The following is a 21,998-nucleotide window of genomic DNA, read 5'->3' as shown; positions in this document are numbered from 1 at the left end:
GCATATAGATTTATATATACAGAGTCTGTAAGAGACTGTAAAAAATCACTAGTACCCATGCAAAGAGACCCCTATGCGGATTTATATATGCCAATCTCTGTGCACACTTATTATACAAACATCCTGGCACACCTGCGGGTCGAACACTTAGTGCAAACTCTATGCACACTGAATTTGAATGCTTCAGACACGCCTCCATTGCACAGGAAGGATGGCGCTGCACTTTAGAGGAAGGATGCGGTACACGCCATGGTAACAATCAGAACGAGTCACACTCAGGATATTAGATCACAATCCAATCATGCTCGTTTTGCAGATCATGGGCACACTCAGTGTGCAGACATCTGACTGAAGTCTTGCATGCACACTCTACTGCACACTCTGTATGTAGCGGGCACCGGGCGTTTAATCGGTGGGTCGCCAAGGTGGGGGCTGGTTTTGGGCCCGGGTTCGGTTCCCAGTCCGGCCCTGCTGGCTTCGCTCTTTAGTGCCTTAGAAATACTTGAATGTACTAGTCAGCAATTAGCAGGAGTAGTTGCTCTTCGATGCATATCCAGCACTGAACGGAAGGAAGGCAAAGGACAAACTTCCTGTGGGGTTGAGGTTTGAGGTGTGAAGTCCCTGCACTGGACGCCTCAGTGGACCCGGTCTGCCCTCTTTGATGGCTGCTGGCTCCGGCTGGTAGGAGGTGGTGCCAGTCCTGGTGGCAGAGAACAGGGCCGTCCTAGGCAGCATTCCGCCTCAGATTTAAAACTTGCTTGATGTACCAGGCCGGGTGGGTGGAATAACAATCCTGCTGTTTTCTCTGTGTGTGGCCACGGGCTTAGTCTTTTGAGTTCTACACTGTCCCTTAATCAGAGCACACAGCGATCCCCCACCATCCTCATGGCACAGGTGGCACCGTGCTAATCAAGTTAGTAGGATCCAACCGACTAGATGCAGCAAAAGAGCAAAGAAAGTGAGAACTGTAAAGTTTCTTTAAATTCGAACCTGCACTGGACATAAAGAACAAAATACTACACCTCCAACCTGCTTAATTAACCTGAAAGGAGTTAGGAGATGTAAGAGAAGTGCCGCTCTGCCAACCGCTGCCCAGTTCTTCCTTTTAATGGTTGTGTGTTTATTGATGGTTGTATCACTGTTAATTATTCACATAATATAGGGATGTGCAGCTCCTTTGGCATTTCGATTGTAACTCAGGCTCTGGCAAGTACCTGCCACATGTCTGCAACTAGAATTATATACTAGGTATATGATATATATGCAGATACTGTATATTGCTGCTATGTGTAACCTGAAATAAAAACAAGTTTATTTTTTTTTTACCTGAAAGGATGCTGTACTGGGCAGCTCTCCCTGCCACACCCCACCAATCACACTTGAATCACGACCAACAGCAGCATTTACCGGGAGCCAATGGAGGAGAACGAGGTCAAAGACACGCCCACTCCTTTTTTTAACCAGGGCCTGCCCAGCCCCCGGCCATGTAGTTTAATGGCACCGTTTTAATCCCACCCGTAGCCATGTAAATAACGCCCCACATAGAATCTTATATGTGAAAATGAATGCCCAGGGCACCTACCAGAGTGTCGTCACTGGCCTGACGTATGCCCTCCACCACCCCTCCTGGCGAGGAAGAAGAACTCGTCCTGCCAACGCATGCGCGATGCTCAGGAGACCTGAGGTCATATTCCCCTGAAGCCTCTTCTCAAGAAAAAAAAATTCACACCAGTTCATCACTGAGCAGCAACTGCAATTTATTTACAGCTACTCAGACTTCTGTTTTTTTTAATCTTCTTTCCCCGGGATGGGAGAGCTGTGTCCCTCACGGCCTTTAACACCAGCCGCCCCCTGTGAAAAAAAATGGCTGCTAAGGAGCTCAACAAAACTTGCATAAAACAGACACGCAGAGTCCTGTCATTCTCGGTGATAAAAAAAACCCCAAAAAGCTAAAGAACAAACATTGATACACCCAACCTTGTACATGGATATGACATTGCTAACAGATATTGACTTTCTAATAGCAGTCTCATTGTTCAAGAAACATGCATTCAGTTTGTTTCCTGAAGCAGAAAAGTTCACATCACATTACAGGGCGCCCTACTGTTATATGGAGGTGTGGCACAGCATTCCAGTCCTGCTCCGAGGAGCATGTCCAGGAGGTCCTGGCTGTAATCCAGGGAGTGAGAAGCAGCAAGAAACTGCCTTAAAAAAACAGCACTCTTCTATATCACAGCAACATCATGAATCAGATTTGTTGAAAGTGCGGTTGGGTGCAGTATAAAGATTTTCAAGATTTTCAATGCACCATCAAAACTAACATTTTGCCTGTTGGGGTGCTCCTGTTTACTCAGACGTTTTTCAAAGCTTTTGTTGTAAAAATTGTGCTGCCACTAGGGCGAACAAAGCGATTCCAAAGGGGATGATGGACGAGAGCTTGAGCAAATCAAACACTCACCGCCAGTCAACTGATCTGGGTTTAATCCATCATCATTCTTTAGCTCACTCAGCCACCCCAGTTCAGACATGGCCATATGCAAATCAGTCTGACCCTGTGCCTCATGGGAACACTAGGGGGCACTCCAGGGCTGCTAACTTACCCCAGGCCATGGAAGTAGTACCAACAAAGGAGCCAAACAGTGGATCATGAGTCAAGATGTGGCCAGTGACACCAGCCCTGAATTCAAGGAAGACGGCAGCTTGTATCTTTCGGAAGGGGCCTGGGAGACGGGGGCTAGGCACACTGGCCAGATATTCGAACTATAATTACAGTCCGCTAGATAACCCCACAGTGGATTCGAATACGAAAACTGTCGACTCTAGGATCATTGTGACTTCCTGGTTACCCAATACCTACAAAAACTGCAACATATACACATTTTATATGTATTCAGGATAAACTATATCAAACTTCAAGATTCAGAAACAACACTTGTTCATAATCGCAAATATTATTCAGTGACACATAACAAACTGCATCTGTTTTCTGGCTAGCACTTTCACTCTGTTTGCATATTGCTGTACTCTGTTCATGGCATTCTTTTGTTTGTGTTGCAAAAATCTTCAGAAAAGTTTAATAATTATCTGTTTAACTTATTTTGATGCAGGCAGGCCCACTGATCTTGCGGTCATGTTTTGCTTAGCTCAATTTCCGGTTCTGATTAGGGGCATGTTCCTGTATTCTAGAGCAGCGGTCTGTAATTGTTGTTTATTGTTTATTACATTCTGAATCAATTTGTGCCTTATTTTATTTATAGTGATGAATTTTAAGATGTTTTTCTCAATTTTATTTTTACAGTTGTTGGCTTTTCTCCAAGGGCTGTTCACCTTTTACCACGAAGGATATGAGCTGGCGCAGGAGTTTACCCCATACAAGCAGCAGCTGCAATTTAATTTGCAAAATGTACGGTTGGTCTTATTTCACTGCTGAATCATGAATTTCATTGCATCGCAGTAATTGAAACTAGAAGAAAAAGCCTCGAAACAGTATAAGTTAATTGCAGATTAGTGAACCCTAATTCGCGTATATATAAATGCATCTTTCCAGCATTATTCAAAATATACGTTAAGTAACGTAAAGAAAACTTGGTAGAAAAGTGATTTTTTTTATAGTTAAATGTTTTATAAACAATGCTTTAGCGTAATGGACTCAAACATAAATAACCGCAAATGCAGTTTGTAGGTCTAGGACAAAAATCTACAGCGCCACTTTGAAGGGTCTGCATTTCCTACGCGGTCGCATTCATCCATTCATTAATCCAGGCCCAGTGTCTCATTAGCATAAGGCAAAAGAAAGTAAATACCCATACATTTATTCTAGAGCAAAAAGGCAGGAAATTTGAAATGTTTGGAGCCATGGAAAATTAGCTGAGAATATTGAGTAAACCTCACACCTAAGTAGATTTCTTAAAATAGTACCTATATACAAATGTTTGTTAATTACTCTGAGATACTCAAATTTCATTGCTACACCTCAAAAAGTCAGTGGACCAGGAAGTGAAAATTTGCCCTCAGTGTCAATAGAGACTTTGCTAATGTGTGAACTGATATTGACAGGAAAAACGTTGTGATAGGATAGTTATTCATTTCTGCTCATAGCACGTTAATTTGTTAGAAATATATACATATTTCAGAGATGGAATTGCAACCCTGTAGTTAAGGCTAACACCTCACTCAATAGGGGAAATCCAGGTTTTGCACTATTTATAACGTTTTCCATCGATAAAGTGGCACCAGTGGTAAATTATTACTCTGAATTCAAACCTTTAGTGTGCCAAATCTGTAGAGATAAATCAAACAGTTCAAAGGTTATAAGGGGTTCCCAAAATTTGTCACAGAAATGTACATGGTTTCCATTATCACACTTCCACTGTGTAGAAGTCTAAAATGCTAGACAATTCCCGCTGCATTTTAATGGCACAGTTGCCTTTCCATGATTCATTACTTTTTGTTTGGTGACTTTTCCCCCAGACGTTTTGGAGATGTGAGTCATGACGTGTTCAATGACATCATTGATAAGATAACTGAAGCATCTGAAGTGACATCATCAATGACAGCACTGTGCATGGTGGGTGCACACCATGCAGAGAAGGACAAGTAAAAGTTTAATGTAAAACATGTCCATACAATGACAAGGCCCTAAATGCTATTTTCATTGTAGCAAGGTTCCATAGGAAAAGCACTGGGATGTTATATTAATATTAAAATTGTTATCTCCACCTAGGAAACAGCTCCGAAGTTAATTCTTGGACTTTTCAAAAATTGCATTACAAGCCTGATTCATTGGTAAAGTCAGGCCTGTAATAAATATTTTATTAACAGTACTATTAAAAGGTAAAGCCCCTAGAAGCTTATTTGCATGAGCTTCCTGCTGTCACCGAGCAGCTGAATAGTCCCTTTGATGAGGTTTGAGCTTGCTGCCAGAGCTGAAACAAAGGCTTGGGTGTGGGGAGGTGTTTCTTTCCTCTGACAGGATGACCATCTAGGCAGTCCAAAGAAACTTGATTAACCTCAAAGAAGCCTGTCCTGTCACAGGCAGACGTAGCTAACACCTGGGTCTGGTCCTCATTCGTCCCTCTAGTCAGCCAGGAACCAATCCCAGTGAGAGAGGAGCTGCCCCCAGGACAGCTTTTGACTGACCACAGAGAAGGGATTTCTCATTATCCTGTGTACACCTCTAGATTTGGCAAAGGAGCTCTGCACAGGGGAAGACATGTTTGCACATTTTGGATTTAGGTGGAGAGGGTCACAGATGCATTGTTTGCTGTAGGGCACAGAAGAACTGCTGCAAAAGAGGGTAGAGTTACCCCTGGGAACTTTTTCCCTATTCGTTAGGGAGAGTCCAGGAATTATCCCCATCCATAGACTAACACCAGGCATAAATGTGGTACCCCTGAGTACCCTCTTCAGAACACTATTAGCCCTGTGAAGACAGTAAAAAATCTGCTTCTGCTGTTGAGACCTGTGACGAGACCTAAAAGGCTGAACCTGCTCCCAGTTGCACCCAGGACAAAGAAGTAGACTCAAAGGGTTGGTTGGTTGACCTCCTGTTAAGGTACAAGGACACAAGTTGCTAGAAGGCCTTAATGCTAAATAGTCCTGGCTGTACTAACAGGGGGAAATCATTTATCTGATTAAATCTAGACAAGGAGGTAAATATTTTATAATGCTGAAAAAGAAAGTCTACAGGACTACTAGTTTGCTTTCAAGCAGGAATACCCAGGCAATATAATACCACTGTGACTTGTCAGCAGGGAACTTGAAATGAAAAACAATTGAGCCACCAGATTATAATGTTGGAAACTGTATCCACAGTTGTTTGGAGCAGTCGTGGGCCCATCCCAGAGCAGCATGGTCAAGCAGCAAGGCAACAGTATACTAAGAAGCATTGGCAATGCCAATAAGTCTTTCCTATATAAGAGCTGTTGCATTTGCTAATGTGCTTTAGCCATGTTGTAGACCAGTGTGGCTTCTGTTCAGCATGGCTAAAAGGTAGTGTTGTAGAGGAGAGTTGAGTTTTGTGGAGTGGTGTGTCATAGAATGGAGTGGCACAGATTGTCATAAAGTTAAGGGTCATATAGTGTTGTGGAGTGGCGTAGAGTAGAGTGTAGAGTGGAGTGGAGGGGAGTGGAGTAGAGTGGAACAGTGGCATAGAGGGGAGTGTCGTAAAGTGTTATACAGTGCAGTGGCATACAGTGGAGTAGAGTGGAGTGGTGTAGAGGGGAGTAGATTATCATGGAGTGTAGTAGCTTAAATTGGAGTGGCGAGATGTAGAGTAAAGTGGTATGGAGTGGCATAGCGAATAGTGGTATAGGGTAGAGTACAGTGGTGTAAAGTGGATTAGAGAGGGGTAGAGTATTGCAGAGTGGAGTGGCATTGAGCGGACTAAATTGATGTGGAGTGGCACAGAGTGCCGTGTTGTAAAGTGTAAGGGAGTAGAGTGCCATAGAGTGAAGTGCCGTGGAGTAGGTGTCATGGAGTGGTGTACATTGGCATGTCGTAGACTGTAATGGAGTACAGTGGAGAGGAGTGGCATAGAATCAAGTAGAGTGTCGTAGAGTAGAGAGGCATTAAATGGAGTAGTGTCATAGAGTGAAGTGGCGTACAGTGAAGTAAAAGAGAGTAGGGTGGAGTATAGTTGCCTGGAGAGTGGTAGGGTGGAGTGTCTTGGAGTATAGTGTTGTGAAGTGGATTGTAGTAGAGAGGCATATTGTACAGTGGTGTAGAGTTGTATATAGTGAAGTGGTGTGGCATGTCATAGAGTTGGGGTATTGTGGAGTGGCGTAGAGTGAAGTGGCGGGGTCATAGAAAGGCATAGAGTGGAGTAGTGTTGTAGAGTGGAGTGACATTGAGTGATATAAAGTGTTATAGAGCGGGCTGGCGTACAGTGGAGTGTGCAGTGTGTGATTTAGAGTGGAGTATGCAGGGTATGGTAGCGCACTGCCATCACAGACAACACATAATATGTGAAATTACAGCAAAATTTGCTTTGTTTGTGCTTTCCTAATTATATTATGAAGTATTTGTACAGTTAATTCCCTGGCATTTGAATGTTGTTATGTGGTAGTAAAAATGACATCCTACAGCCTTTCCTTTCACACCCCTCTTACCCTGCATGATTGTTACATAAACCCTCTCACTTTGCAGCCAGAGAAAGAAAAGTAAACACCAACCTACCTCATAAGACAGAGCCTAGCATTTGACATATGTCTTTAAATGCACAGCACATGTGACGAGATCAAAACTAAACTATAACAATGTGACAATGTGCATGGTCATCAATGCCATTGTTAGATTATTTTTCACTGCCATTGGCTTGGGCGGGTTTCACCCAAAGCCCTGTTTTTTTACGCCTACCATCTTTGGAGCCAAAATGATTCTTTGATGAAGCAACTGATTCTACTCAGTCCACAGGAATACATTGTTAATTCGACTTTCAGCATTAGCAGAGTCATTGGACTTTACCCGCAGGGCATCTGCCTCATGGTGGGCCAGTCACCTTCCACTCCTGACTAGAGAATGTGCTGTCAGGGGTGAAGGATCGGACTCCATTCCAAAAGTACCCTTGGTGCAACACAACATTTCCACACAACGACCACCAATAAGTCTGTAACCTGTGCCTTTCCGCTGAGCACAGCAAGAAAGACTGTCTGACATGTCTGCAGTTTTACTCAAAAAGGACCCTGATGTTTCAAAGAGATCGATGCCTTGCTCACAACAAGAAGATGGCAGTCGAGGCAGAGTTCTCAGGAGAGGAGGAAGCATTAGCACCAAGGAACAAGAGGAAGAGGAGTGAGGCGTGCTTTTATCAAGTCGTCATTACGGAGAGAGCAAAGGAGAAAAGCAGCCATCAGTGTCTTTCAGCACCCTCAGCGATGATTCTGGAAGGGTATCCGGTAAAATAACACAGCACCGGGAAACAGCCCTCAAAGCTGAAGGCTCCAGGTCAATGCCACTAGGCACAAGACAGCCTTCGGCATCGAAAGTTTTTTGTCGGCGTTTTGGAGAAAGCACAGATGAAAGAACATACTGGTTTCAAGGATCTGTCAGCATCAAAAAGCAAGCCAACACCAAAAAGAATCCTTTGAGGAATAGGAAGGTCCTATCCTCGAGAAGTTGCTGCAAGTCCTGGACAAAGATCAAAATAACAATTGTTATTACCCCCTCACCGCTACAAAGAGAAGGCGTGAGTTGGAGGAGCTTACTTTTTGCCACCAAAAAAGAAACCTGTGGCACACAAAGGCACCCGTTCACCACCTCAATCTCAGACTCATTCACCACAACATTTGCCACACCATTCACCACAATCTCCCACATGGCTTAATCACTTGCAATTTGACACAGGGAGTCTAAACCCATATTCTCCCGCAGAGGACTTCAGAGAGCCCATGTACCACCCCCATCATCATGACAACGCTTGCGAGCAATACAATGTTGACCCTTAGGAACACACTGACCTAGAATTTGTAACCTCGCCTGATGACACTACAAACTACCATAGCATCATCCAATGGGCAGCATCATATCATAAGGTAGATATGTATATCGCACCTGAGGATGATGACTTTTGTAGAGTTGTTATCCAAGACAGAAAGGTCAGTTTAGTACTTACTTGTGATAAAAGCTGTGCTCGAACCTTCTGCAGAGCTCTTCAAAGGAACAGGGAAAATAAGGGTACTTACTCCACTAGTAGAGAGGAAGTATGAACCATCCACCTCAACACCCACTGTACATACATGGACACCTTTTCCCTAACTCATTGGTCGTTGCTACTGCTAGACAAAGGGCTGAAGCTCAGGCACACAGTGATGTCCCAAATCCTGATAAACACATTGATGCTACAGGGAAAAGGTTGACCATAGAGAATGCCAGTCACTTAAGTATTGCTGACTAAGTAGGTTTTCTCTCCCTGTACAACAGGGCCCACTGGGATGAGATGCAGAATCTCCTACATTATCTACCCAAGGAGTGCAAAAAAAAGTGGTGAGGAATAAGTGGATGAGGGCAAACTAATGTCTAATGCAACAATTAGCTGTGGTCTAGATGCTGCTGACAACTCTGCAAGGGGTATAAACTCATCTGTCATTTTGCGCGGACATGCATGACTGTGCATTTCCGTTTTCAAACCAGCAGCACAACAGTACCTTCTTAACCTGTTTACCTCGGCACAAATTCCGCCACAGCGCAGGCGTTCTATTCGGTGGGTGGGGCTTCATCAGCCAACGGTTGTGTGCAGCACCAGGGAGGTAATGCTCGTGTCGGCTGTTGGTCGACGCGAGCACGGAACGGGTTAACATTCCATTTGATGGTGAGTATGTATTAAGCCCACAGGTTGATGAAATTCTAGAAAAAACAGCAATGGTCATGGGGACGTTGCAGACTATGAATCCACATCTGTCCTAACATAAGCAGCAAGGATGGGGTAGTGCCAAAGCATCCACCTCTAACCAAAGGTAACAACAATCCTATCACCAGCAAGGTTGTAGAGTCTACACTTGAGAAGCCTATAAAGGCAAAGGAGCCAAGGGATGGTGTAGTGGTACACCTGCAAAGGGTGCCTCAGCCAGCACACAATGACTCTCCTCACTTTCCCCCTGATCATACAACACCTGTCTGGGGCAGACTCCCAGGGTTTTTTACAGATTGGCAGGATATCATTTCCGACCATTTGGGGTCACCACAACTAAAAGGGTGTTAAAACAATGCCTAGCTGTAGTAGCTGCACTTCTAAGGCGACAGAACATTCATTTGTTCCTTTATCTAGATGATTGGCTGACCAATAGTTCAGACAAACCTAAGTGTATAAAAGATACACAAGCCACAACCAATCTTCTCCATAGGCGAGGATTTGCAATAAATGCAACAAAATCCCCCCTATAACCACTTCAGAGTCAACCTTTAATTGGAGCCATCCTCAAATTGGTTATGACCAAAGCCTACTCTAATCCACAGAGGGCTCTTTTCCAGCCACATCGTCACCTGCAAGTCAGGATGGCAATGGGTCTTCCAGGCATGATGGCCTCCTGCATAGCCTTTGTCCCACATGCCAGACTGCATATGTGCTGATTGCACGAGTGTCTTGTATCCCACTGGTCACTATCAGAGGGCAATTTAACGGGTCTAGTGTTGATTCAGGCCAAGATCTATCACTCTGAAACAACAACCTATAGCAGGGCAGAACTTTTATGTATTCTACACCGCAAGTGACCAATAATTCGGAGACATCACTCAAAGTGTGGGGGGCACACATGATGGATTTGACAGTTTAAGGGTTGTGGACGGCTCAGCAAAAGCCCCTTGACATCAACATATTGGAACTACTAAGAATACAACTTGCGCTAAAATCTTACATCAAGAATATTCAGCACAAAGTCATAAAAATAGACACTATACCAGGCATATACTACTTACAGCAATAGGGCACTCACTCTCATCGACTATCCCAGCAGGCAAAGAGTATATGTAATTGGGCACTTCACCATCACATTCACCTCTTAGCAGAGGAGTGGACTACCACTTGACCGACTTCCTAAGCAGGACACAGCAACAAGTCAATGAATGGGAACTCCACCCACAAGTCCTATTCCTTTGCTTCAAACTTTGGGGATCATCATGCCTAGATCTATTTGACATGGCGCAGAAGGCAAAATGCCGAAACATTGCCCCCAGATTTTATCACCCACAGTCCAAGGGCAAAGCACTATAAGAAGTTGGTCAAGGATCTTTGCCTATGCTTAGCTGCCTGTCCCACTAATGCCAGATGTGGTGAGGAAGCTCAGGCAGACGTCTCTCACCTTGATTTTAATAGCTCCCTCATAGGCAGGAACTTAATGGTACACAAATCTAATGGAGTTATCTGTAGTCCCTCACAAGTGGCTTTTCAAGATTCAGGACCTTCTCATCTAGGAACCAGGGAGAATCAGAGATCCAAATCCCAGACTGCTCAATTTGGCAATCTGGCTCCTGAGGTCCTTGAATTTTTTTACTTAAAATTACCATCCGAACGTATGGACATCCTCAAGGAGGCAAGAAAATGTGGAAGAGATTATCCACTACTTTAGTACATAACACATTGATCCCCTAAATCCTACAATACAAACTCTAGTATGCTACATTCTACACTTACAAAAAGTAGGGTTACTGTACAAGTCTATACGACTGCACTTTGCAGCTATTGCTGCATATCTACGGACCAGGCAACAGTAATTACTCTTCAGAGTCCATTAAATCATTCTTTGATGGTTTATTTGATGGTTTATTGAGGATAATACCTACAAAGAAACCATTTGCTCCAGTCTGGAACCCTAATGTGGTACTAACCAGACTTATGGACACTCCTTTTATATATTTTCACTCGTGCCAAATTCAGTTTCTGTCATGGAAAGTTGCTTTTTTGATAGCAATAACTTCCTCAAGGAGAGCCAGTGAAATACATTCACTGACTCTAGAAGAACCTTTCTTTCAGGCACACCAAAATAGGGTAGTACTTAAAACCACCCCTAAATTCTTGCCAATAGCCATGGCCTCTCTTCACTTGACCTCCGGTTTGAGCTCCGTAGATGCCTGGGTACCGATGGACAGAGCGGTACCTCTCCCCTGAGCTGTGGCCATGTTTAGGTGAGGTCCCTTATCTATAAAATACGGGTACGACCACTAAATCGAACACAACAACTGCGAGATTACTGGTTTTGTATTTAAATCCTGTATTTATCACTATGCATGTTTCTATGCAGTAGCATAATTATCTGATGGTTCTGACGAAAGCCATGACGCCTTGTAGGGGTCTGTAGGCTGAAACGTGATGACCTGTTTGCGCCCACCATATGCAGTTATCATTTCAGACTGCATCTTGCTCTGTTTTTAATCCTGGCACCAGGAACAAACCAATAAAGTTTCTTTCGCGGGTGTCGCCAGTTTTAGTATCACTTCCCACACATTATAACTGATTCTTGTTTTGCACTGCACCCGTCACACAGCAGGTCTTAGTGTCTTCACTTCTAAAGGATATACCATATCCTAAGCAGCGTAGGATTAAAACATCCCTGAGCTCCTCCATCACAGTGAGGGGGTTGTAGCTCTTGAATGGGTTAGGGTTCCCCGTCAGGAGGAGAATCCTAGATGATGAAGCATGCCACCTCGGTGGGTAATGGGATTAGGTCCTAATTAAAGGACTCCTTCAGAAGTATCCTGGGATCATTTGTTGCGTCTCTTTTGCTGTCAATAGTTTTTCACTCAGACCAGAGTATATCTTGTGTGTCTACTTGTTACGGTCAGGGATTCTATCCTCACAGGTCTTTAAAATTCCCTCAACCCTCCTTACCTTATTGTATCCATTACTCTCTTCATTGAAACAAGTTTTCTCACCCAAACCAGATTCTGGCGCGGAAAGAGCTCTTCTCACACCAGATGTAAAAAGAGCACTAATGTATTACATTGACAGAACTAAATCCTCCCGTAAAACACAATAATTGTTTTCTGCCTTCTCAAAACGAAGGAAGGTGCACACAATATCTAAGGCAGGTATTCCTAGATGGAGAGTTAGATGCATCCAGATATGTTACATCAAAGCACGAAGTACATTATCAGATGTACTAATATCGCATTTCACTAGAAAAAAGGGCACATTCCCTCAGCTGACATCTGCAAAACAGCCACATGGTCTGATCTACACCCATTTACGAAACACTACTGTGTGGATGCCCTAGCACCCCGACAGGCACGTTTTGGACAGACCGTTTTCAGAACCTTTTTTTCAAACATGTGCATCATCCAATGACTAGCCACTGCTAAGGGGACACTGCTTTTCAGTGTATGCACAGCATGTGCATCTTCAGACACACATGCTACAAATGTATTATGTTACCTACCATGTAGGCATCTATTTGTAGAATGTAACGCTGTAGATTCACATGCAGCTACCCACCTCTCCAGAAGTCATTGTTTGTCTAAGATATTGTTGATTATGATTAAATGATACATATTTTCTTTATTTACACTTACAATGCATGGTCAGCATTATGTACTATTTCTAGCTCCACTACCATATACACCTGATGTGCTAAAAACAATCTTAAAAGTGGAGCCAGTGTCCATGCGCATTGCCACAAAGAGGGGGGGGGGCATGATACCTTATGACTCGAAAGGCTTCTTTGAAGAAAAACAAGTTGAAAATGTCCAATCCCAGCGCTATATGGCAGTTGTATGCACAGCATGTGAATCAACAGCACTACATGCTATGAATGGACGCCTGCAGGGTAGGTAACATAATCCTTACTCTTGGACCTAAACTCTTAATTGTGATATTATCCTATTAGACAGTGATTGGTAGGCGGAGGGATGCGGGGGCAATATGGAAGATGGGGTCAAGGCATTTGGGATTTTCCTGCTTGCATTTGTGATCTGCCTGTTGTACAATTTTGGCATTATTCTTTTTCTGTCCTAAAAGTCATGCTTTTGCAACATGTTGTGAATGGAAGTAACATATGACTGAGAAAGGTAAAATAAAGACATTATTTTATTATGCTGGTCCGTGCACCAGAGGATGCCAGGCTTCCTTTGCAATATCCAGTCCATTTATCTAAAAATACTTTCTGTTTTTAAGACTCGAAATAATTTTGAAAGCACGCGACAGGAAGTGGAAAAGTTGATGCAAAGGATGAAATCTGCCAGCCAGGATTACAGACCACCCAGTCAATGGACAATGGAAGGGTATCTATGCGTCCAAGAGAAACGTAAGTAATAAAAGAAAGTTTAAACCTTCATGTTTGGAGGAATTTTGGTTGGTGAATTGAGGTCTTCAAATTCTGTAAAACATGTGAATATTCTTTATCTCACTTTATGATTGTTGAGGATGTGTTCTGCGCTGCTTGGTGTGCTGCTGGAAAGGATACAGAGGTATTTTTCTTTATCCAGAACTAATAATGGAAAAAGAAACCAGATAAACGTCTTTGGCCAAAAAACGTTGGCTCATTGACAGTCTATATTGACATTTTTGTAGTATTTAATGTGAACAGAAACGTCTTTCTAACTGCACGCTTGTTTCTTCTAAACATGATCATTGCATGTTTTCAAATGGAGACACCAGCACAAATCAGTGCTATTGTCTAGGTTGGCACTAATAAAACAATACCAAAAGCCACACCATGTTTCTTTGTATTATATGGATATTGGTGTCAACCAGCCAGTGTCTTTTTCTTTACTTCTAACACTCCTTTCCTCTAAAGGATTACATTTGGCATTTTCCCTGATAAAACAGCAGCACCTAGGTCTTAGTCAAATGAAGATGTTGCTTCAATGGCAACCTCTCTCCCACTGTAATCTTGAATGGGATACTGTGTCTGATACTCTCCTCTTCTAGATAAAGTATCTGTTGCATTATGCATTAAGACCTTTGTCCAGAATTAATGTGTAAATCTAATACATGGAAAGACAAATCAAGCGCACACAACAAATGTAATGATATGAGTAATCATAGTCAGGTGTTAAGGATAAGGTCACACACGAGTGTTCTTTCTATCTTGTTTTAATGGGTATGAGGATGGTCCTCCTGTCAAAGGGGACCCACATAGAGAGAAACCAGCCGACACGTGTTTCGTCAAGTCGGGTGTTAACCCGTGACTATTCAGGGCTGAGAGCGTGTGTAAATAAGTGGTATCGGGGAACCGGTGATAATTCCAACCCGGTCCTAGTCGGGTATATTTATCCAAGTGTAAGCACAAAAAGTGCGACGAGTATAAGAGGCTGAAGGACAAAACAGCTCGTGTTCAAAATAGAGGCGGGTATTGCCTACTATCGATGCAACAAACGGCTGTAAGCCGATGATTAACGCGCAAGGTTCGCCGGATACGGTGTTTCCCGTATCCGGCGAACCTTGCGCGTGTCGGCTGGTTTCTTTCTCCGTGGGTCTCCTTTGACAGGAGGACCATCCACATACCCATTAAAACAAGATAGAAAGAACACTCGTGTGTGACCTTATCCTTAACACCTGACTAAGATTACTCATATCATTACATTTGTTGTGTGCGCTTGATTTGTCTTTCTACTTATCAAAAGGGTGAACTTGCCCACCCTTTGGTCTTAGAGTTTTGGGTTTCCTCTGAACAAGTAGCTCCAACCAGTACTACCCTTTCGCGATTACTCAACCACTACCTGTTGTGCGCCATCTATTTCTGAACACTCACAAATGATCGCTGAACTTAAATCTAATACATGGATGACGATCTGCGCTCGTTTAGAAAACTTGATAACTTAAAAAAACAATTGATTCAATACTCATGCAGGAAGTCTTGGCAAGTTCTTGGAACTGGGTGAGATCTTGAAATAAGATATATTGTGAAGATAGGCATACGTTTGTTATCGCTGTAATCCGTATAAGGTCGATTTGGGGTTAGAAAAATGCATTCTATCGTGAAAGATGAAGTTGATTGTTTGTTTCGGTAACACCCCAGTCATCTTTCTAAAGTGTTCAATCTTTGTTTTGTTGCTCAGTTTCCGCTTGTTATCTCTGCCGCTTGCATCATAAAAAACACCACACTGTATCCTTCCAAATATTTCAGATGTCTAAATAATTATTTTTAACAATTAAATGCTACATCTTTTGACATGCATTCTCTTTAGAAGTTAGTCACATCTGAAAACATGTGTACATTCTAGTGTTACGTAACTTATTATAACGACGGCCTAGTACCATGTTAGAATATGTACCTGTACATGAAATCACAAAAACCAAATCTTCATATACCGTTCTCCCGTTCTCCACCCTTACAGAATCTATTTGTGTGATTGCAAACTGATTATCATGCACAGGATTCATTCCCGCCAGTACATGCCCTGTTGCTTTCAGATCCATCGAGTCACAAAAACAACCCTTGTAAAATAGGATAGGCTAAACTAACCAACTGGCCATTTTAAAGTTCGCGAACTGAAAGCACAGTGGCTCTAATTACAATTTCTGATTCCTGTGCAAACCCATTCAATTTAGTCTGATCAAACATGCTGAAACATGATAAAAGGCCCGGCAGTTACAATAACTTGGCGAAGTAAACACAAAAGTTTGAATGTTGTGCTCCATTTATAGTTCAAAAGTTATAATAAGTGATATTTATCACTCCCAAATTATACTTTCTAAACCTTGCTATGTCAGATTTTATTGGGTACGACAAACACTGTGTCTTCCTCCAGGACACCTCTAAAGAGGCCCATCGTATTTTAGCATGGAAAAACCCTATATCCAATTAATGCTTGATTATAGCATCTACTTCACACTCATTTAAGGAATGTCATTCATCTGAGTGGCAATAAACACATTCATTCCTATAATTTAAGCATAAATACCCACCAGAGATAGGATCTTCAAGACCTAGCATAAATTGTGCAAAAAAAACCCATTTCTTAAACAGAAAATGAACCAGATATTTTTAACCAAAAAGTTGGAAATCTAGAGTTGCTTATTCTAAAAACAATATCTATCTTTTTTATAATTTAGGCTTTGTAGAAGGTTTAAATGTAATTTTACCATTTAGTAGCATTAAGAGGAGTGTATTACTTCCAACAAAGATTTGATGTATACTGAATACCTATGTATTGGACTCAAGAACAAATAATTTGGAATCCAATACCACCTCTGCAAATCTTCTGGAAGAACTAAGTATCTGGTCTCATAAAACACTCAAAAGCATTAGAACATTGGAATGTTGGGAGCTCCATTGAAAACAATGGAGTGCTCCAGGCTTCTAATGGCCGGTAGACGCCCGGAGCTCCAACAATCCCAATGTTTTTTCACAGCTTTTGCTGTGAACAAATGTCTCACGGAGCGCTGGGGGATTCCAATCCCCTCACGCTCTGTGAGGCCTTTGTTATGCAAATTAGAACATTCTGCCCTCTATGGGCAGAATGTTCTAATAGCCTTAGAGGCCTCCATAACAGGCTCTATTAGCCATTAAAGGCCTGCTTCCTTGTTGTCTCGATGGAGCAGGCCTTTAATGGCCGGTAGAGCTCGCTACGGCGGGATCTCAGGCTATATTGGCTAATGCCCTTGATCAATGGAGTCCAGCAGTATGCGTCTTGGAACACACTATTATGAGCTCACTAAAAATTCTCTCAAACCCTTCATTGTAAAAGAATCTTAGGTCGGTAAAAGCTTCGCCATGAAACAACAAGACACTTGAACGACTTACCCATGGGAACCTGTGATCAGTTGCAAAGTTCTCGATTTGGACAGGAACGTAACACAATTCTCGTTTTGTTGCATGTTGTACATAGTTGTAGTTACAAGCTACAAACCTTGTTTAGTGAGTTGAGCATACCTACTAAGAGACTTACCTGCTACATATTTGAATAATAATAGCATGACCATTTCATCCATTATGTTAGAAGCTAATATCGTGGTTGTATTTGTAAATGTGAGCTCTTTCTACACAAGTACATCTTTGGTAAATAATTTAATGGGTAGGTCGGTCACCTTTTCCCATAAATTATGTAAACAAATTAACACACATTCAGTACCTTGTTACGAAAAAACATACATGCGTTATCACTTCTGCAGAATACACTCATACTTTAATAGCACATAGATGAACATTGTCTGTTCTACTTTGTAGGACCACTTGGTTTCACATGGACAAAGCACTACTGTACTTATGACAAGTCAAATAAAGCATTCACTATGAGTATCTGCGAAGCAAAGTCGGGTGGAAAAGTGGTGAGTAATCAAGTTTCAGAGCATTTCATCTTCAATACCAGGAACGTTTTTGCCCTAGGACATTCTAAATGTGTGTTTACATTTGTTTATTTTTTTCTCCGATCAGGTTGTACTCTATGATAAAAAAAAATATATTTTCAGTTTTTGGTCTGTACTTTTTTTTAAATCTCTGTGCGATATTATAAATGAGAATTTATACCCTGCTCCATCGTGATGTTTTCTAATTGTAGGGTAGCACAATAGCTGAGTTTAACTTAGAATCAAACTTTCCAACCAGTTAAATGATATTTACACCCTCCATACTTTTAGCAATTACCTTGCAAAATACAAATACAGGTGTATGCTATTCAGTATAAATGTCAACTGCACATTTCGTGCAAATTTATATGTAGGGCATCATATTTGGGTATCGTAAATGTAGATTAAAAAGCCATCTTCCATCCTGATTCACCAGAAAAACAAAGCATACTTTCGTATTTTTATTTATGTTTGATTTTAGAGGAAATCACCAGAAATTTTCAGACGTACTCTGAGTAAGATGCGATGGGTTGCCTTCATAAACGTAACCTTGCATGGATTTAGGCATCTGCACTTGCCTAGGAATATTGTCATTTGACCTTGATAATTTTTAAAGAAGTCCTCTCGAAAAATAAATGTTCCATTGAGAGAAACCCCTTACCCTGCTTTCTGTACAAGGTGTAGGTGCACCCATCACTCCAGTGCTAAAACCGATTTACTCCAACCTTGTGTGTTTCACGGGTGTAACTGTTCTGTGTAAACGTTTACCATTACCCACACAGTTGTAAGTTTGTGGGTCTTTATCAACATTTCAAGGCATCCATGTCTTGAAGCTAACACTCATGGTCCCAGGAGCAAATCTACTCTTGTGTAAGGTTAGGCACGTATATATCCCTGTACAAGTGTACATTTTATACACTTGTAAAAGTGGTATTTGCAGAGTTCAGTAAAGGACGGAAATGTGTTTGTATTTCATGTACAAAGAAGTAGGTACCCCCCCCCCCCACACACACATGGAGTAGCTCTTCAGTTGCTTGACAAGGTTTGTCTGCATCAATAAAATGTAGACCACAGTTATTGGAACAGTTATCTATGTCCAACGCTGTATACAAGTCTGCACCAGACTGGGTCTGATTCAGATCTGATTCTCGTCATTGTCCTCTGTGGAGTCATTGATTACGTTACTAGACTATACCGGATATGGACATTTTGCGACCCAATTTCCATTTTCTTCAGCAGTGACTCAGGCTTACACTACCTAGAGCCTAGCAATTGTACTTTCCATGAGGCTCAAGACTTGAACAGTAGTTTGTTTTCATTGTAGCTTTTTCAAAGTTTGTCTCAACATGAAGTGTTTTATTTAAGTTGTTAGACCGTGCAGTTGGGAGCGCAGTATTGCAATTAAGTAACTCTGAATCATATTTAACTTACATGTTGTTGACATAAATGCATTCAAATGTTTTGAAATTCTGTTTTTGACTTTTCCATTATTCTCCTCCATTGTAGCAGAATGGTCTTGTCCCGTGTCCACCCGAAGTATTCAAACTGAAAACCTGCATACGGCGGAAAACGGATTCTATAGATAAACGTTTTTGTTTTGATATAGAAGTTGTTGAAAGGTCAGTTTGTAGTTCCTTACTCTTTGGTTCTTTGCTTTGCTTATTGAACATATTTGAATTCACATTCGGTGTTTTTGAGGCAAAAATGTAGTTAAAAATCCAACACTCAAAAAACACTACCAACCCATGAGAGATATGTATTTTGTGAAGTATTTCTTAAAACAAGTAACAGGGTTGTACTCCTAACTTAGGTGTAACATAATCCTGAATTTCTGTAACTCTCATTTACTCACGGACAAACATTTTGTGAAATGGGCCCAATTAGATAAAAAAGTCCATTATTTTCAGTACACCAAACTATGGGGCAGACTACCAGGGCGGATGTCATGCCGGGAGTTGGGACTGTCCACCTGTAATGCAGCGGTCCCGCACATCAGATGCGACCCCCACAGTGGCGGTTGCATCGTGTATCTCTGACATTGTCAGAAATACACTGTGTGCATTTCCCTGCACTACATAGCAGGCACCACACTGTGCCTGTCACATGGTGCAGGGAAATGTAGGGGGGTGCTGGTACCCCCCAATGCACACCCACCTCTCCCCAACACAAAGGGGGCCCGCTACGGGCCCCCAAATGGAATCCCCACTAGTCTGTGAATGGCGGTTTCCCTGCCATACACCGGCTGGTGGAGAGGCAGCATCATCATAATTTGGCGGACGGTGCGTTGATTGTTGTTTGATGTTGTTTGATTGTTGATGCAGGGTGGGTCCAGAAGGCAATCGTAACGATTGCCTGTAGCGGACCCCAGCACACCACCCGCCATTGTAATTTGGCAGACGGAGAAGTGCCTTACAATGGCAGTGAAACCGCCACCGGCAGACTGCCGTGGTGGATTCACCGCCATCGTAATGACTCCCTATGTTTCTACCAATGGATGTATAAGCAATTACATATAGTACCAACCTCTGTATTTCAGAAGGAAACAGGGATATTTACCAGACAAGAGACAGGCAACGAAGACAACATGAGATCTGTACCATAAATCTTAAGATGAGCAATGCAATGGCATACATATGTTGAGAATGGGGAAATCAGATGTTGCAGACATATAAGACCACAGGCAGGGAATGGCAATAAAGAACTGGAGAGGAAATAACCTTGTTGATGAACACATGAAATCTTAGAAAATAGGTATCCTAAGAAACGCATTAAGGGTTTCTGAGGGAGAGTCAGGGTTAAAGTTCCTTTGTAGACAAAGATAAGAAACTTGACTAGAAGTTCCTTCCAGCGGAAATGAAAAAGGTGAACATAATTGTGTAAAACCTGATCCAACATTACAAAATAATACAACTGATGCTTAAAAATAGTAAATAATTGGAGACTAAGTTCCAATGGTACTAGGGAATCCGCACTGGGATTCCCATACCCAGACTTGTTGAACCTAGGGGTGTTAGTAATTACCAGGTGCAAGATTTCTTGTCATTCTGAGTTTTCCTTGGATAAATGGGGAATTACCACATGAATTGCTGTTTGCATATCTCATACCCACTGTAGTTCTTCCATGCCAGTTCCATGCACACATTTACCAAGATTATGCTAGTAAAATGCACAGGGACGGCATTAATAGTTCAATCAGGATTAATGGACCTCTTTTAATAAGGGCGTAAGTAGAGTAATTGGTGTTGCAGCAACACCAATTTGCAGCAGAAACAAAAATGTAGGGCCATATGGGCCAATTAGTCTTTATTTGCCCTACCTCTAGGTTAAGCGTTCCTCACAGAAACTGCAGAACCCAACACTCTCTCCTGGGGAAAGCAGATAATTAGGCCACTCGACCCCGTCAGCATCTCAACCCCTAATGCCTTCTCTACCTGGAGTTTAAAGCATTGCCCGCAGCGTGACTCTGAAGCACAGGCCGTCCTCAAGCCGGCTTCATAGCGAGGGGAGAGCCTTACGAGACTCTCAGCATGGCATGTATGGTAGACGTCAAGAAAGCTTCAAATGCATGCAGGCAGGGAGAGTTTACAATCACGCTTCAAATGCTTGCATACATGGAGAGATCAGGTAAACCTAAACAAAAAACACGGTGCAGATGAAATAGAATAAAAGAAGTTCCACCAACCAACGCAGATGAAAAGGAGTACTTAGGCCTCAGGATACCGATAAGAGAAGCACAAGTATGCTATAACCAATAGAAATAGAGGAAAAGTACTGAAAAGCACTGAAACCAATGAAAAGCGAGGAGGGATGTTAACCCCTTTTAAGATTTATATTAAATACAATAGATTTCACAAGCACAGATCAAATGTTGTGCAGCCGAAACCTAAAAGGACCATTCAGAACCTAATAGCAGAGAAGTTTCAATGTTCTTCTTCTTTATTCTGCCCTTTGTCAAATGACACCTTTGAACTGACAGCCGTATCTCAGCTCACAGCAGACCCAGAGCACATGTTAATTTAATTTTCTCTCTTATCCAATAGTGTTACTTTTTCACAGTTATTATTCCTGGCTGGAAAAGTATCATTCCAGATTCCATACAACAAACCAAATACAGTTCCTAATTTGTGCAGTAAAGTCCAAATTATCCATCTCAGTAAAAATTTTACCAGCTACAACCAGACCTGCAATATTAACTAACACAAACTTATTATTTTTAAAAACATTCAGGTTGCAGACTAAACTTTGTCAGTCTAATTTAGGGGGTCTATTAAGATGGCGGACG

At 42.1% G+C, this 21,998-nt stretch overlaps 1 protein-coding gene across 2 annotated transcripts in view; it reads left to right on the top strand.

Moving 5' to 3' along the window:
* Positions 1–21,998, top strand: part of ARHGAP42 (Rho GTPase activating protein 42) — a 664,758-nt gene that overhangs the window by 489,416 nt on the left and 153,344 nt on the right. For both annotated transcript variants that reach the window (XM_086935288.1, XM_086935287.1), the window contains exons 7-10: positions 3,299–3,403; positions 13,601–13,730; positions 17,598–17,698; positions 19,223–19,335. In XM_086935288.1, coding sequence (XP_086791414.1) covers positions 3,299–3,403; positions 13,601–13,730; positions 17,598–17,698; positions 19,223–19,335 — 449 coding nt within the window. The remainder of the gene's footprint in view (positions 1–3,298; positions 3,404–13,600; positions 13,731–17,597; positions 17,699–19,222; positions 19,336–21,998) is intronic.

This window comes from Lissotriton vulgaris, chromosome 8 (assembly GCF_964263255.1).
Source record: "Lissotriton vulgaris chromosome 8, aLisVul1.2, whole genome shotgun sequence".
Taxonomy (NCBI): domain Eukaryota; kingdom Metazoa; phylum Chordata; class Amphibia; order Caudata; family Salamandridae; genus Lissotriton; species Lissotriton vulgaris.
Note: the sequence above shows the minus strand (reverse complement) of the source record. Positions and strands in the feature narration are given on the sequence as shown.